Raw genomic sequence first — 16,669 nt, 5'->3', positions numbered from 1 at the left:
CATGCTCCAGAAGGTGACGCTACGGGCCCGCCGAAGCTACAATTGGATATGTAGCGACTGTCAGAAAAGGCTGGGTTATAATATTAACATTAATATTAATAATAATGGCCGAAGACAGACGGTTAGGTCGTCCAACGGATCGACAACTGCCTTCGATAGACGAACTTTGCCGTGGCGGCGACCTGTAGTATTTTTGGGCGTAAACGACAGGAGCTCGTTGAGCCAGGGGAAGCGATGGTACTCGAAAGATGCAGGATTAGAGGATGATGATGCCCGGATGCGGGAACTAGAGAGATTGGAGAATGGAACGGGAGAGGATATAGAGCCTTACGAACAACCTGAGGACGAGGATTTAGAACTATTTATTGACGACCTCGACGACCCGTCACAAGATATTCAGGATGACCCCAATAACCGCCAACGGCCTATATACCCCTACCAACGTCACAAACCAGAACATCCTGACAAGCTCAATTATGTCTATATAGCTGACCCGGACCTTGAGGACGAAACTTTACCACCCCGAGATATCGCTACGCAACCTCCTGTCCCTCGAAGAGTAGCTGCTGAGCTCGCAGATCCTACCCGAGCGCCTGATTGGACTCGTACACTTGGTGAAAATCGCCAGCTCCGTCGAAAGCCCCAGGTCACCCGTGCTTCTCTCGTTCGCGACCTTGAACGCATGAATGCTCGCCTCGCCCGCGGTGGTTTGGGATTAGTCGAACCCCGAAGAGCCCGCCGTCGTGACCATGTGGTCACGAGGCCTGAAACAATAACTGACGGCTACGAAGAAAGTATTTGGCAAAAGTTCAAAGTGGATTACAGCCGTCGATTCCGCAGCGGTGACCCCACTGTATTTCTGGGTAGACCGGAAGGTTGGAAGCCTACCCGTGGAGAACTGAAGATCGAATATACTCGTTTTTTCTGGGAGCACGTCGGGAGTATCACGGAGTGGTATGCGCAACGAAGACATTGGTGGAATGCGCCTGATCTGCGGTTATGTTTTGCGAATTCATTGTTCATGCTGGAGAGGTTCACTTCCCCGGAAACGATAGCCAAGTATCGATTCCGTGGGGAGCCGTTTCATAAATTACAACTTGCTGAGGTTGGAGGTTCTCTCGAAACTGGAGAAAAGCCAGTTCCGCTAGATGATCTTGCACAAGAATCGCGAGAGGAATTGTTGGCTTTGGAACCGGATAGCTATCAGCTAATCGAAACGACGGTGAAAGAGAGGGACACTATGATGTCTTCGATGAAGAACTGGACGTCCTCGGGCCTTCTACCGAATGAGATTGACGAATTCCGGCTCGAGTATCTAGGACAAATTGACCTCGAGGGTTTAGCAAAAGTCTTTAGAGTCAACGTCGAGAAAAAGCTACCGTTGTCCAGCAATAAGCTTTTAGCGTTGATACAATCTCTAACATCGTTGAAAATCTCGAAGCAGGATATAAGATATCTTCTTCCACCGGGGTATACAGACAGCGTCGAGTTCATCTCGAGTACCATCGTTTCGCTCATCCTCTCGCACGAACAAAACAAGGTTCTGAATACACAGATTTTCAACGCTGCAATTAACTACTTGATGCGGGCGAATCAGGTTAAGAAGGGACGGCATTTGATTGACCTTATGGACCATTTAAAGATTCACATGAATGCTGGAACTTTCCGAGAAGGATTACTATCTGCGGCCAAACACAAGGATCTATTCGTCTTCGAACGACTCCTCCGACGCCTGATGCAAAAGAGAATCAAGTTCGATCATGAGACTTGGAAAGCTTTGATGTTATGTTGTCATACACCCGGCCAACAAATTCAAGTTCTGCAGACAATGAAGAAGATTGGATTGGATCCGAAAAGAATTGCACCCGGACAACTCATTTCGCTCTCTTTCAAGATGTATAGAGATCAGCTGAGGCATGGGAACATTAATGCTCCTGTTCCTTGGAAGAATTTGGCTGGGATACATCTAGACGCTTCTACACTCAACCCGATCCTCGAATTCCTATACGAAAACTACGCCTACGATGACGCCCGGACACTTTTCGATAGAGCGTCGAAGCAACTGAAGATGCAGCCTAACTACGGGACCATGAGAATTATCGTTCGACAAGCTCGAGTTACAGGCACGATTATCCCGATGGTCAGGGCTATCCGCATTTTTGAGGATAAGTTCGGGATCAGAGCGGAAGGTGATATCATGCAGATGATATTCCAGCAGGCGCACAGATTTAGATATTACAATGTTGTGAGAACGGTTTGGGCGCACGCTTGTTTAAGGAATCTGGCTACGAAAGGAATGATCGATCGCATGCGAGCGGATATCTATGAAACTGGACGGTCAGCTGGAAAGCCCGGGAAATTGGCGTTGGGAGTATGTTCGGAGGACACTGAAGCGGTGGTTAAGACCCCCGTTTGGGCGATGAGGCTTATATCAAAGGCTAGAGATCCTCTGGGTTATTTGGCTAGTGAGGGAGGGGTTTATCGGAACATGGAGTTTATGAGAGATCTCAAAGATGTGAAGGAGAGGGAGAAAGCTATGCGGATCTTTGAGAAACGGGTTATTAGGATGCGAATGGAGCTCTTGAGAATGGATCTTAGCTCCCACCAGAAGTTTAAACCAAGACGGGGCTTTTCAGCAGACTTGGTGACAGCGTTGAGGAGGGATCTGTTTTTGAGGAAGAAGCATCCACAGTGCCATGACTGGTCAATGTTGACATGGGCATGGAGTTTGTTCCAGGTGCGAAGAGTGGGCCGGGACGACAATATAGGACAGATATTGGCCTGGGAGAGAGTCAAGAAGCGGCAAGAAGCAGCAAAGAAGGAAGGAAGAATCAGAGATGAAGAAATGATCTGGGCTAAGAACTACGCTCTAATGAACAACATGCCGACACACTTGAGTCTCCGTTGGCTCGATCACCCATCGATGAGTGCCCCACCGATCGATAGGCCAAGCCGGATAATACCCGACATCAAGAGCCTAAGCCAGGCCGATATACAGGAATTTGAAAGAGAAAAGGAAGAAGAGAAGAGAATGATGCTGGCAGGTAAGGAAGACCTGTACGCGTTTTATGAGCACATCATCAGCGACGACTTGGATCCCCTTAATTTATCCGGTGGCGGCGGTGATGATGACTATGATGAAGTGAAAGAGGCTCACTTTAACAATCCATTTTTAGAACGTGAGATGGGTGGGGCTTTGAGCGATGCAATTAGCTCGTGGAAGAAGCCGCCTATCCCCTATGAAGATCAAGAGAACAGAAACGAGGAAGAAGAAGGCTTCTTTTGGGATGATCACGACAAAGTGAATACGGAGAGATTGAAGAGGAATGATGCTGTGCGCGAGGCGGAAGTTGATGCGCAGATTAGAGCAGACTTTGAAGCTGCTTATCAGGCAGCCCTGCCCAAGGATGACGAAGAGGAAAGCGGAGGGCGTAAAGATATGGATGACTATATATACGATTCGACAAAGGAGATGTAAATGTAAGTTTGTGGTATTTTCCCCCCCTTCGGGTTGTATATATTGCGAGCTCTTTTTTAAATTTACTGGCATATAACTGTTCTATTCTTTGGACATACTTTTTTTCTCTGTGCGATTTTCTGTCTGGCTAAGGAGAGAATTGTACGATTTGTATATAAATCCTTTCTTCGAATTTTTCTCTTTATATTGTATATATATACATCAGCGGATTAGAAGATAGAGGATATTTCGAGGTGTCTCTGCTTTCGAGTATATACATGTAAGTACAGCGCACGGTGCATGTGGTACGATCTAGTTCGATAAACGGCCGGCGGTTTTTTTCGTTACACCCGGATTGCATACGACAGTTCTAGAGCTGAAAGGCAACTCCCAAAAGGAAAGAGGCTGCAGATTGACTACTAGCTGGTATCATTAGTGATCCTTGGCTAGTTAGGATTTTTTTCTCGCAAAACTTGGAATGCAATGCATTGGCACCCGATGCGATGCATGGAGACTAGAGTTGACTAGCCTCTGAGCAGCGTAGTAGCCAGAAGCTAGACGGTTGGAGCCGACAGGGCTCTCCTCATGGATCGCGGGATCCGGGTTACACCTTTTTGTTTTTTACCCACACCTTTCATGCACACGACCATTTAATACAAGTATATACTTACCGACCATGCTTCCAAGGTGGAGGGGAGAGACAATTGGTTTTTTTTGCCCAACGTTATGCTGGTTTGAGCACAAGCCTATGGGTGTAAGTAAATGCCGATTGGATGTTCGTTACTTGATTGCAGCGAACAGCCGCATATTAGCGAGTGAGTGCCCCTCGCATCGATGGCTAGGCCAGGCTTGGTTTGGAATGCAATGCAGATGCCGGTAACCCCATACTATAACTATACTATGCTATACTATAATACACTGCTAACTTCTGCTGGGAGGTAAAGAAGCAAGTAAGTAATTCATGGTAGAGAAAGCAACAAAGGACAAAAGGATCCCAACACGTTCGCACGGGATTTGGTTAGTACAATTACATACATACCTTACATACTACTTACATACTTGTAGTATGAAGCCCGGGTCCAAGGCGAAGGGACAAGACAAGGCGAAGAAGTTACATACATACACAACAAGAAAAAAGAAGGCTTACCAGACCCGGCGAAGAGGGTTGATGGGGGGGTGTGGGAAGACTGAGGGTTCAAAAGGGCGCGTGTTCCCCCTCGATCCGCACTTTATGATTTTGACTTCGAGTCTTTTTTGATTTTGAACCTTCGAATTAAATTCCTATTACCATACTCTCTTCTAAAGCTCAAGATTCTTTTTTAATTTGTAAAAAGATCGATTGGGCTCTCTATATTACTTTTAAGCTTTTCGCGTCATCAATTGTATTACCCGTCCCGATTGGCTCTTCTTATTACTCTTACGTGATATCCGAACCTTTTGGCTTCAAAGTCGCGATCGTATATACCTGTACGTCATATCACCACCCTCCCCAATCCAATCCAATCCAATCCAATCCAATCCAATCCAATCCAATCCAATCCAATCCAATCCAATCCAATCCAATCCAATCCAATCCAATGGACACATATGCAATCGCCGGCCCGTCTCGTCTCGGTTCTGCTACCGCATCGCATTTTAATACCTTACCATTGCATTGGCTACAGCTAGCTAGCTGGCCGATAAAAAGCTGGAGATATCAAATGCAAACCCAAAGAGGCCTTCAAGATCCACAGCTTGATATATACATACAATCTATAGCTTACTAACAATGAAGACCAAATCTAAGACCCCCTCCTCCACAACATGTCTGAAAAACGCTCCACCGACGTCACAGAGCCGACTCCCAACGTAGACTCCCCCTTGAAAAAGAAGGTCAAAACCGACGATATCGTTGATATTACTACCGCTGATGATGATGATGATGTCGACACAAATGGTGCTGAAGCTATAACTGCTGCTGCTACCACTGACTCCGTCGCACCTGAAGCGGACGTTGATACAATGGTCGTTGAGGGGAAAGATACAAACGGGACGGAAAAGGCCAAAACGGATTCTACAGCGGATGATGCAGCTGCGAAATGGACTCCTCCGCCGGTTGGGAGTGTATGTTGGATTCAGATCCCCGCGACGGATGTGGGAAGGAGTAAGGCGTATGTGCAACACATCCTTTCCTCCCCAATATCAATATCAATATCGATATATCGATATCGAGAAATGTTGTTACACGGAACATACTTTTTCTTTATAGTTAAATAATTAAAAAGGAAAAGAAGGGAATATACTAAAAATATAACACAGATTCTACACCTCAGCCTTCTCATTCTCCTTCAAACCCACCCCGGCCGGCTACAACGAAGAAGATATCGCAATGTTCATCCTCCCAAACCCCGGTGGTTCCTTAACCGGTGGTATCTGCAAAGTTGATTCTAATTCTACACCTTCCGGATCAACGATTTTGTATTTCATGGTGGAGGATGTGGATAAAGCACTCGAGAAGATTGTGGAATTGGGAGGGAAGGTTAGAGAGGAGAAGAAGCCGGAGGGGCAACATGGACTTGTGGGGTTGTTTGAAGATACGTGAGTTATATAATCTTGTTTCTTGTCCGTTTATTATATTTTTCAGTGTGATTTATGGCTGACTGATGTGGTTGTTGATTATAGTGAGGGGAATGTACACGGTGTGTATCAGATGAAGCCTGCCGCACCCGCCGCTGATGAAGCGGCAGAGTAAGAAGCATATTATCGAGACTCAGTTGGAAGAGAAAGTAAAGAAAGGAGGGAAAAGAAAACAAATTATGAAAACTAGGGATTTCACGCTATTCGAATAACAACAGGTTGTAGAGAAATGTTCTTTCGACCTCAACCACATGGTGGTAGACTACTTCCTGCTGTATCGAGCGTTGTCATTTGAATACTTGTCGATAAGGATATCAGAAATGGACTAGCGGTAACCGCGGATAATAGCGCTTCGCAGTCCTAGTAGTTACGGAGAAGGTGATCTTAAAAAATAATCAAAATATATTACAAAGTTTGAGTACCTGTCGTGGAATTCTTTTAATTTAGGGATATAAAACTTTACGATTTCGTTCCTAAAACATTTTTTAAAGGTAAGGATAGCTGTTTTATATTATAGAAATAGCTAAGGACAAAGTATAAGTTAGGAGTATTAAAATCAGAAGCCCGATATATCATAATCTATCAGGTATAACAAAAACAAAATTCAAAAAACCATTTGAAAAAGCGACAGGATTACACCGGGCGAAATGCAGGCTAACCAGCAAATATGCAATCCAACAGAAAGCACAAAAACTAGCTACAACCATTATCATCTTTAGAAGAAAAGAAGAAGAAAAAAGCCCAGCGCTAGTACAAACTCCTCACACAATCAACCAGCCAAATACCTAATATCGATATCAATAACACCCTTTCCAAACTATCTAAAAAAATTCTGAAAAGCCCGCGGCGCCAAAGCGTTCTGCCTCCCCTTAGGAAACGAATCCCTCCTACACAACGCTATCCTAGCCTCCGTCTCCGCCCTAATCCTCTCCATCCACCTCCTATCCATCCTCCCAAGCCTCTGCTTAAAATTCCTCAACAGCACCGGTAAATACTGCACATCCTGAACACAATACTCCAACAATTCATCCGGTAAAGGTCTACGATTGAATACCTCATAACTACCCCCTTTCTCCGGAGCGAATAACTGTAACCCACGTTGTTTGACATGATCCATTCTTACCGCTTCAGCTGCGGAAAGACCTGCGTTCGCTAATATTGCTTTGGAAAGACCGTGGAGGAATCGACGGCTGGAGATGAACCCGTCTCGTGTTGCCAATTCATATAATTGTAGATCGATTACATTAGAAATCTGGATTGAGAAATGATGGTATAAAGCATCATTATCGCTTCGAATATCGTAGAATACGACTGGAATGGTGGGATCCTCGAGGATACTCTTCAGAGTTACTGATGCGTTAGTGGAAGATGGAGTTGTGAATGCAATGTTCCCGAGTGTGTGGATGTCTATGATGTAGATGTGGGGGATCGTGGAGATGAAGAGTTGGAGGATGGAGATTGAACCCGTACGGCAGAGGTCTACGCCTTCTAGATCGATGAATATTGATGGGGTGGAGGTTTGGTCTGGTATAGGGATTGAGGAGAGGAGGGTGGAAATGCCTTCTGAGGTATCGACGAATGTTGATTCTGGTGGTGCCATTTTTTTATATATTTCTTTTTGGGATTTGAGATTTGAGATTTCGCTCTCTTAGATTTTATATAAACTTTTTTTTATTAATTGTTTTTTTAAGGGGGGAATATATAGGTAAAAATGAAGTTGATCAAGATAATGAATTGCGATTGTTGAAACTCCTAGTATTGGTGTAGATCAGATAAGGTTGTTAGGGAATGCGATAATAAACAGTCTCATCGATCTGTACCCCAGATCTACTTATAGACGAAATCCAGGCTGGCCCCAAATCTCGAGTTGTCCTGCCAGCGCTGCGCGGGAGCTTGAGGTAGAAAAAACGCTAATTAATTCTCTTCAACCAAATCGATGATTCCTTTGATTCCAAAAGAAGAAACACCAGCGGCTACTCCCCTCAAAGCCCCCTGACCTTCATAAAAGCTAGAAAGAAACGAAACAGAAAGAAAGAAAAAAACTAGTGGAGGATCTACGAAACCGCAAAAAAAAAGAAGAGGTTAATGCAGGCACCCACCCACTCGGGATCCCCGCTTTGCGTCAGCTCAATTTTGGGGAGAACAAACAGGTAAGTTGGGATGACAAACACGGCTGCGGTTATGTTATAAAGTACTAGATCTTAACGTTTAAGAATTTTTGCGACGAAAAGAAAAAAGTGGTTTCGATTACTGCATATATCACATCATAATATGTATGGTGGGGATTATCGATGGAGTCACATTATATTCCCTTGTCGCATATACCTTACCTAATAACCAGGCTAATACTATTCTTGTTCCACCTGCAGGTATGTACAACCTAGATCGATCCGGATCATGTGTTGTCTACGTTGCATTCTGGCCTTCATTCACTACTCGTAGTATGGCAGCCTCGTCCTCCAATACTTCAACTTCCATGAAAACATCCCTAAGAAATGTGATAATCCTAATCAAAATAATACAATCACAAAGATAACCATATCAATCAAATCTAGCCTGTTGTTTCTAGGATTCAATTCAAGGATCAGATAAATATCCAGATGATCCAGATATGTGCCGCAACACGAGACCATCTGTGCCGCATTTCTATATCTTCGAGGCTACGAAAACACCAATTGTATGAGATATCTTTTTCTTCTTCTTCTGAAGTAACAAGATTTAAATCCTTGATTTTGTGCCACAAATTCAAATATATTTTGGGGGACAATCTAAGATCGAGGTATTACCATTGGTTAGTGGGATTGATTGGGGAACTGGAAGCATTCGTCATCAGGCAAAACTCAGCGCTGCGTATTGATATCTAGGACCAGGACAGCTTTCGTAAAAAGAAAATCAGATGAATGGATAAGTGATATCACAAAATTGAAAATCAAGTGCCATGTGAGATGATACTCCCCTTGCAATGCAAGCCCTTGAAGTTTCATCAAAAAATATCTAGCAACGAACAGGATAGACTTCTACAAACAGCTAATTATTGTCAAATCTACCTTGAATACTAGACCGAAATAATCAACCCTCGAGCCCCAACTAACATCCTACAATATTCCATATCATACAGTCATTTAGCAAAATAAACTCCACCAAAGCTAAAGAAACTTCAAAAAACCATCCACATATGCCTAATATTCAACCTTCCAAGCAACCAAAATAAATTCCAACACCCAACATGCGTTGCCCCGGAAGTTCAAAAACCAACCAATCACGTGGAAGGGAAGTCTCATAATGGGAGCTCGTTCCGTTCCCACGGCGCTGGTAATACCCCATGATCAAGTGTCGCTGAGAGCTTTCTCTCCCTTCCTTCCTTCCTCTAAACCCTTTCCTACATCCCATGCCCATAACACACAAGGCCATAACGAACATCGACAATGTCGTCACGACGGGAAAGAGAACGCGGTCGCGAAAGGGAGGAAGAGGAAGAGGATGATCCGAGCCGATATCCTAAGTATATGTCTATCACGGGCGAACCGTTGCAGTTGGATTTGGATAAGGGTTTTTTAGGTTTGTTTGAATACATATTGTGGATATATTATCAGCTTTTTTTCTAATTATTTTTAATTTTAATTTTGATATATAGGAAAGTGCAGACATATCGATGAATTCGAGTCATTGAACCAACTTGGCGAAGGAAGTTCGTCTCTCTAAAAAATATGCATACTTGGAGATACAATATATTCTGACTAGTATTTTTTTTAAAAAAAAAAAAGCATACGGCGTCGTCCGTCGCGCCAGAGATCGCAAAATCACGAATCAAACGGACAAACACGCCATCGTCGCGCTCAAGCAAGTGCGCATCTTCGACGAAGACCGCAACAACGGAATCCCCATCACCGCGCTTCGCGAAATATTCCTCCTTCGCGATTTGAAGCACAGGAATGTGGTTCGGGTGCTCGATGTCGCCGTGGGAGACGAGTTGCATGATGTTTATATGGTGATGGAATATGCTGAGCAGGTTGGTCCTTAACTTTTTTGTGATATGTTTTTGTATATTGGGAATTCCTTTTTCCTTTTTTTTCCTTTCTTTCTTTTTTGTTAAGGAAGGAGGAGGAGGAGGAGGGGTTCTATTTGGAAGACGGGAAGACACACCTGGCTGGCTTATTCTTGAATCCCTTGTTGGAAAATCCTACCTTTTCTGAAGTCGGAGGTCTGTTCTTTTTCTTTTGGTTCCAGAAGAAGAAGAGGGGATCCTGACGGATGATTGGAGGTTTTTTCTCGAGGGTATTCAGCGCTCCTGCTCCGAGGTTGCAATACTCTTAGGACTTGGCCAATCTTCTTGACTACGCACGAGTCAATTATTCTCAAAGCGAAGGTAAGACCTTTTTATCTACTATGATTTGGGAATAGGAACTAAATAGAGGAATAGTTAAATGCCTGGCAAAGCAGCTGTTCGAGGGGTTGGAGTACTTGCATGACCGAAATGTCATTCACCGGTATGTTCTACTTATTCAAAAAACTATTGAAATTCAAACTAACGAAGTTTTTGATTTTATCAGAGACATTAAAGCTAGTAATCTCCTACTCACCGCTAAGGGTATCCTCAAGATTGGTATGAAAACCTTTTATCCCCTCCATATTTCGAATTTTCGTATCTAAACAACAAATTCAATAGCCGACTTCGGTCTCGCCCGTGAGTACGCAGAACGTCCCATGACGCCTAGCGTCGTCACAGTTTGGTACCGTTCCCCCGAACTCCTCCTTGGCGCAAACCGGTACACGCAGGCGGTGGACATCTGGGCAGCAGGAATGGTGATCGGTGAAATCATCAAACGAACACCCCTCTGCCCCGGAGAAAACGAAATCGACCAACTCAACAAGATCGCACAGTTATTGGGTGTCCCTAACGATCGCATCTGGCCCAAAATCCACACTATGCCATCGTACCACCAACTCAAATATAGGATTCAAAACCCACAACGACAGAATCAATTAGAGATATTGTTTTTGGGGGCCACTTCTTCTGCTACGGTTAATTTGATCAACTCTTGTTTGACGTATGATCCTGAGAAGAGGGTTACGGCGAGACAATGTTTGAGCCATGAGTATTTCAGGGAAGCACCGGCTCCGAAGGAGACGAGTATGATGCCGACTTTCCCGGAGAATAGGAATAGTGGAAATAATAACAGTGGAGCCGATGGGGCGAATGATACGATTGCTGTACACGGGAAGCGGGCTGGGGGGTATGATGGAGCCAGTGGGTCGGGGAATGGAGGTTACGTATTTGACTTTGATGGGCAATTTGGAGGGATGCCGCAGAAGAAGAGGCATCGACATGGGTGAAAAACTTATTTATCTATTTTTATTTTTCCAAAAGAAAAATATGTTGTTTGAGCGGGAGTCTTTGTGGGGAGGGAGGGGTTCATTTGATGTTGATTGATGTTTCTTTTTTTAATAGAATTGAAGCTCGCGAGATCGTATTTGATTTCTTTGAAAAATAGATTGGTTCAGAAATGTTATGCATTCATATAACACTCTCAGGTCTGGGTTTATATCCGATGCTCCACTAATCCTCCTTCGTATAGGCGACCTTGATAGGTTTTTCTTTTATTGATCTTAAGTGATCCTACCAACAATAACCTATTTTTTATGCTGTCAACGGCGGGAAGGGTTTTATAACTAAAAAACCATAGCCTCCGAACCATACACATACTTAGCATTCAGCTTTCCCATGGACTTCAATATTGATACTTGAGATACTGCTTCTTTTCAGCGTTTGACCTGTACTTCTATTAAACATTCAGAAGTGTATACCACTTTCTCTATTTAAACGGATCTAATTAATCTCTAACACCGAGTCTTTAAAGGTATAGAGTCTAAAACGGGTTAGCTATAATTACTTATTATATATATAGGTAAGAGGTATCTACTAAATATATAAAATAAGAACAGTAATTTCCACCACTTCCCCTCAAGCTCTCAAAAATGAATGAGAAGCCGCGTAAACACACACTATCAGGCGATAAGTTTTAAACCGGGCCCTTCAAAAGAAGTGGTAAAATTACCAGCGCAGAATCCACCCCCCACAGTTCTCAAGCCGACGTAAGCTCTCTTTTCCCACCTTTCATTCAGCGAAACCGAACAAACAAGAAACCAAAAGTGCACACCACACTTTTTCATAAAAACCCCAGACGGGGCTGTTCGCCTTACATTCCACACCAGTCATTAAACACAGTTGCATCTATCATCCATCGTCATCGCCACTCTCCTTTTCTCTAGTTAACTAGTCTTCACATTTTCACATGGTCTAAAATATAAAAAAAGGGAAGGAAGGAAGGAATTAGTAATATAACATGTCCCGCACAATCTTCTACGGCGCATCATTCGCCGCTTTCGCCTCCGGTTCGTATTACCCACTTACCTAAGTAATCACCTACCCAATGCTAATCACGTGTCACCATATCAAAGCTTCAATCCTCACCTTAACAGCAATAACCCTCCCCCGCTGGGTCTCCTACACCTACGAAACCGTACATACCCCCCTCCCCCCCCCTCGCCATACCAATCAAACCAAAACTAATTTTTAATAGTCCTCAGGCCCCATAACCCAAACCTACGGTCTCCGTCACAGCTGTCGCACAGGTCCATCCCTCACAAACCCAACAACAATCTGTCGCCCATTCCCCACCCTTCAAGACTGCGAGGACTCAGCGCATTTCTGTTCATTATGGAAATCAACGAATTACCTCATGAACCTGGCTGTATCGGTTGAAGTTCTTACTTGTTTATGTTTTATATTAATACTCTCCTCCCCTAACACCACCACCACCACCACCACCCGGGATAACAATACTACCACCAATAGCAATAATACGACAACGAATAACACAATCAGAAAATCCGGCTGGAAATTCCTAGTACTCCTACTATCAATATCAGTAACATGTCAACTCCTTGCGATGTCGCTGGTGAGTTATGTGTACGAGAATGATGAACGGTTCTTTGTGGGTTGGAGGTTGGATGTTTGTTGGGTGCTTTGTATGGTTTCTTGGGGGGTTGGGTTGGTTGTTACGGGGTTGGTGGGGTTGGTTGGGTGGGTTTTGCCGGAGGATGCTGGGGGGAGGGAGGGGTATGAGAGGTTGCAGTAGTTTTTGTTTTAACTACTATTATTATTGAGTATTGTTATTATGGGGGGTTGAAGGGGGGGGGTTATTTTCTTTCTTAGTTTCTGGGTAATTTCTTTGGATATTTCTTTCTTTTCGGTTCAGCCAGCGAGTTCTTCTTTTATTTAGTATTGATTTAAGCATTTTATTTGATATTTAGGGAATAAGGGAATCAAGGGGATAAGGATGGTATACGACATACGACATACGGAGGATGGGGATTAACTACTTACTTATATTGCAATATCACTGGGGGGTGGGAGGTGATATCGACTAACGACTCTAACTTTTTTTTATCATAGATACACAGCAACATTGCTCTGTAATAATACCTTTTTCTACTATTCCTGAAAGTATTTGGTTTATATTCATGACCATTTCGATTTCATATTGTCTTCTGTTATTTGCTCTTGTAATTTCTTTTAAAAAGAAGTTACCTACTAACAATAGATATGTAAATGAGCTTTACTAAAGAAAAAGAAAGAAAAAGACGATTCAAGAATTGAAGTCCATAATCCCAGTGTTAACGGGTATTACAATAATACCTCCCCTCCTTAACCATCCCTAACCGATTGTAAAAAAAACACAACTAAAAGAAGTATTTTATTCCATCTTCTCTTCAGCCACAAAGTGAAGATACGATCCCAAAAGCTTAGTTCCCTGGATATAATTCTTCTTATCCAATTTCTCTATATTCCCCCAAAAAAACACCACGTCAGTAACCCATCCATCATCATATTCACAAAACATAGAAGAAGAGGGAAGGTAAAAAAAACTAACCATTAATACTATGCGGCTGATCCGTCGACGTCCCCATCGGCAACAAAAGCACATTCTTCCCCGTCTCCTCCTCAAACGTCAACGTGATCGGAATACTCCCCCCTTCCCTCGTCAGATCCGGTTTAACCCCCCAAACCTGTTCCGTGGCTCTCGCCGCCGCCCTAAAATTCCAATGATCCGGATCCGCCACCCACCATTTCCCATCATGTATCAACCCGACCTCGACTTTATTATTCGTCTTCAATGTTTTTGCAACTTTGTTAACATGCGCTGTTACCAATTCCGTTACTTTCGGTAGTTCCATGTTTGGAACTGTACGGATTGAGAATTTTCCTATTACTTTCGCTGGGATTACTGTTTTTGCTCCCGGGGCGTAGTAGGCACCCTCGATACCATGGAGGGAAAGTGATGGAAACCTCCATCGACGCATTAACGTCTCTTGAGCATCATCAGTACAAACCGTTTCCGACCCCAAAGCTTCATAAAAGGTATCCATGGTGAAATCTATGGATTGGTATCTTTCCCTTTCTGCTTCTGTCAGGGGGGCGACTTGGTCGTAAATCCCGTCGATTAGGAGTTTTCCGGTGTTATCGACTAATGTGGTCATGATGTTTGTTAGGTCGGTCATGGGTTCTGTTACTGCACCGCCGTAGACGCCGGAGTGGAGGTCTTGACCGGGACCGGAGACGGTGATTTGGTAGTAGGAACAGCCGCGGAGGCCGTATGTTAGGCAGGGTTTGGTGGTTCCTAGCCAGCTTTTTTTTTATATTTTGTTAGTATATAGATTTAAGTTAGTGAAGAAGGGGGGGGACATACTAGTTATCGGAAATGCAGACGGCATCGGTATCCTTGTAGAAGTTCTTTGCTTCCTTCTTGATCAAATCCTCAAGACCCTCTGAACCAGATTCCTCCATACCTTCGAAGCACATGAGTAAATTGACCGGAAGTTCCAATCCAACCCTTCAAAACAAACCACCATCATCATTAGCACCTTCCACACTATTAAACAAACAAGAGGAAAAGAAGAAAAAGAAGAGCGGGGATAAAAAAATACTTCTGATGCGCCTCAATAACATTCAACCACCCCAAAACCGGTCCCTTATCATCCGTACTACCCCTCCCAAACATCCTCCCCTTCTCATCAACAGTCAAATCGAACGGATCGGTTCCCCATCCGTCCTCCTTGAAAGCAGGCTGAACATCATAATGTCCATAAACAAGAATCGTCCGTTTCGCGGGATCATTTCCGTATCTTCCCAAAAGAATGGGGGGTAGATCCAAACCGGGTGATTGTTCCCCTGGGTAGTAGTATTGGACTGAGGCGCCTAGGGTTTCTAGTTCGGATTTTAGGAAGTCTGCCATCTATATTACCGGGTTTATTTATTAGAAGATGTATATATATTTGTTTAATAGGTCGTGGGGGGTAACGTACAGCGCGAACATCATCACGACGCTCGGGTTCAGCGGATACCGATGGTATCGCGACAGCCTTTCGAAGTCCTTAACACCATCCATCATCGTCAGTACAATCCTTTTCATTCCAACCATACTAAAGAAATATATAAATAAAAAAGAAAGTTAAAACTTACTCTGAATGAAAGCATCCTCAAGAGCGTCGACCCTGTCATCGTTAAAGAGGAAGACGAAATCCAACCAATCAGTATCTATCCATTAAAATCCAAAAGTCGACAAAAAAACACCCCCCGCCAAACTCTCTTAAAAATAAAAACATATTTATCGTAGAAGGGAGAAACATACTGGTTATAATAAGCAGTCAAATCAACCGGCATTTTGGCGGTAGTAGTAGTCGTAGTAGTATAATTTCTTCTAACAGTAGTAACAGTCTTCACGTCCGTAAACCGTCGATGTAGATGTAAATGGCGGGGTGCAGATGATGTCGTAGTTCCGGTTAGTGGTGGTGGTGGTGGGGCAGCGTCCTTAAATGCAACAAACTTATCACAACAAGAAAAAGAAGAAGAATACAACCTCGACCTAAACTTGGACACAAGTACACCACCGCGGGGGACGATCTGGAGATTATTTATACCCACCGTTTGTCCAATTCGACAGGACAATCTGAACATACGAGTGAATTATCTTTTCTTTCTTTCTTTCTTTTATCTTTTCTTTTTTTTTGTTCTAAAAAGGAGGAAGGAGCAAAGGGATGATTAGACGATGAATGTGATAAAAAGAATGTCGAAATGAGGGGAGGTAACGTGAAGTCTTTTTTCCTTTTGATTTTGATTATCGGATTTCGGCTACCCGCGTCTAACCTTTTAACCACAGATGGAACTGAACAAGGCCCAATGGACGGTTATGGAAGTCGTGTGTGCCAATACCTGTCATGCGAGGGGTTGGCTGGCCGTGACGGGATATCTATGATATCACGATAATTAAATATTATATTCTATCCTAATTGATTATATTCACGGATTTAATTTATCCCGTATGGCATGTATGTATGTATGTATGTATGTATGTAAGTACCTAATATACATATGCAATGTGTCATTGATACAACCTCGTGATACAGACATCGAATATCAGTATACACTAAATATTCGAGATATATCAAATCTAAAAATATAAAAAAATAATACAACCTTCAATCGAACAAATCCACATAAAAATTCCTATATACAAATAAATAATACCACTACTA

At 43.3% G+C, this 16,669-nt stretch overlaps 6 protein-coding genes across 6 annotated transcripts; 4 read left to right on the top strand and 2 right to left on the bottom strand.

Moving 5' to 3' along the window:
* Window position 1: 1 nt before the first annotated feature.
* Window positions 2-3,478, top strand: AOL_s00075g127 (uncharacterized protein; the record flags this gene model as incomplete). The annotated part of the gene is made up of 1 exon (XM_011122438.1): window positions 2-3,478. One exon carries the CDS (start codon window positions 2-4, stop codon window positions 3,476-3,478), a length of 3,477 nt encoding a protein of 1,158 aa, XP_011120740.1.
* A 1,782-nt stretch (window positions 3,479-5,260) lies between these two features.
* AOL_s00075g126 (uncharacterized protein) lies at window positions 5,261-6,188 on the top strand (the record flags this gene model as incomplete). Its single annotated transcript, XM_011122437.1, has 3 exons — window positions 5,261-5,607; window positions 5,756-6,034; window positions 6,119-6,188. The coding sequence occupies 3 exons, from the start codon at window positions 5,261-5,263 to the stop codon at window positions 6,186-6,188; spliced, it is 696 nt and encodes a 231-aa protein (XP_011120739.1).
* Window positions 6,189-6,890: 702 nt separating this feature from the next.
* Window positions 6,891-7,673, bottom strand: AOL_s00075g125 (uncharacterized protein; the record flags this gene model as incomplete). Its single annotated transcript, XM_011122436.1, has 1 exon — window positions 6,891-7,673. One exon carries the CDS (start codon window positions 7,671-7,673, stop codon window positions 6,891-6,893), a length of 783 nt encoding a protein of 260 aa, XP_011120738.1.
* Window positions 7,674-9,498: 1,825 nt separating this feature from the next.
* On the top strand, window positions 9,499-11,407 carry AOL_s00075g124 (uncharacterized protein; the record flags this gene model as incomplete). Its single annotated transcript, XM_011122435.1, has 6 exons — window positions 9,499-9,631; window positions 9,708-9,761; window positions 9,838-10,082; window positions 10,475-10,560; window positions 10,624-10,676; window positions 10,740-11,407. The coding sequence occupies 6 exons, from the start codon at window positions 9,499-9,501 to the stop codon at window positions 11,405-11,407; spliced, it is 1,239 nt and encodes a 412-aa protein (XP_011120737.1).
* Window positions 11,408-12,417: 1,010 nt separating this feature from the next.
* On the top strand, window positions 12,418-13,212 carry AOL_s00075g123 (uncharacterized protein; the record flags this gene model as incomplete). Its single annotated transcript, XM_011122434.1, has 3 exons — window positions 12,418-12,466; window positions 12,533-12,594; window positions 12,655-13,212. 3 exons carry the CDS (start codon window positions 12,418-12,420, stop codon window positions 13,210-13,212), a joined length of 669 nt encoding a protein of 222 aa, XP_011120736.1.
* A 618-nt stretch (window positions 13,213-13,830) lies between these two features.
* On the bottom strand, window positions 13,831-16,091 carry AOL_s00075g122 (uncharacterized protein; the record flags this gene model as incomplete). Its single annotated transcript, XM_011122433.1, has 7 exons — window positions 13,831-13,916; window positions 14,008-14,762; window positions 14,824-14,967; window positions 15,062-15,369; window positions 15,440-15,507; window positions 15,597-15,628; window positions 15,766-16,091. The coding sequence occupies 7 exons, from the start codon at window positions 16,089-16,091 to the stop codon at window positions 13,831-13,833; spliced, it is 1,719 nt and encodes a 572-aa protein (XP_011120735.1).
* Window positions 16,092-16,669: the final 578 nt, after the last annotated feature.

The sequence above is a fragment of the Orbilia oligospora genome (assembly GCF_000225545.1).
Source record: "Orbilia oligospora ATCC 24927 unplaced genomic scaffold scaffold00075, whole genome shotgun sequence".
Taxonomy (NCBI): Eukaryota; Fungi; Ascomycota; class Orbiliomycetes; order Orbiliales; family Orbiliaceae; genus Orbilia; species Orbilia oligospora.
This window is presented reverse-complemented; position numbering and strand designations above follow the sequence as displayed.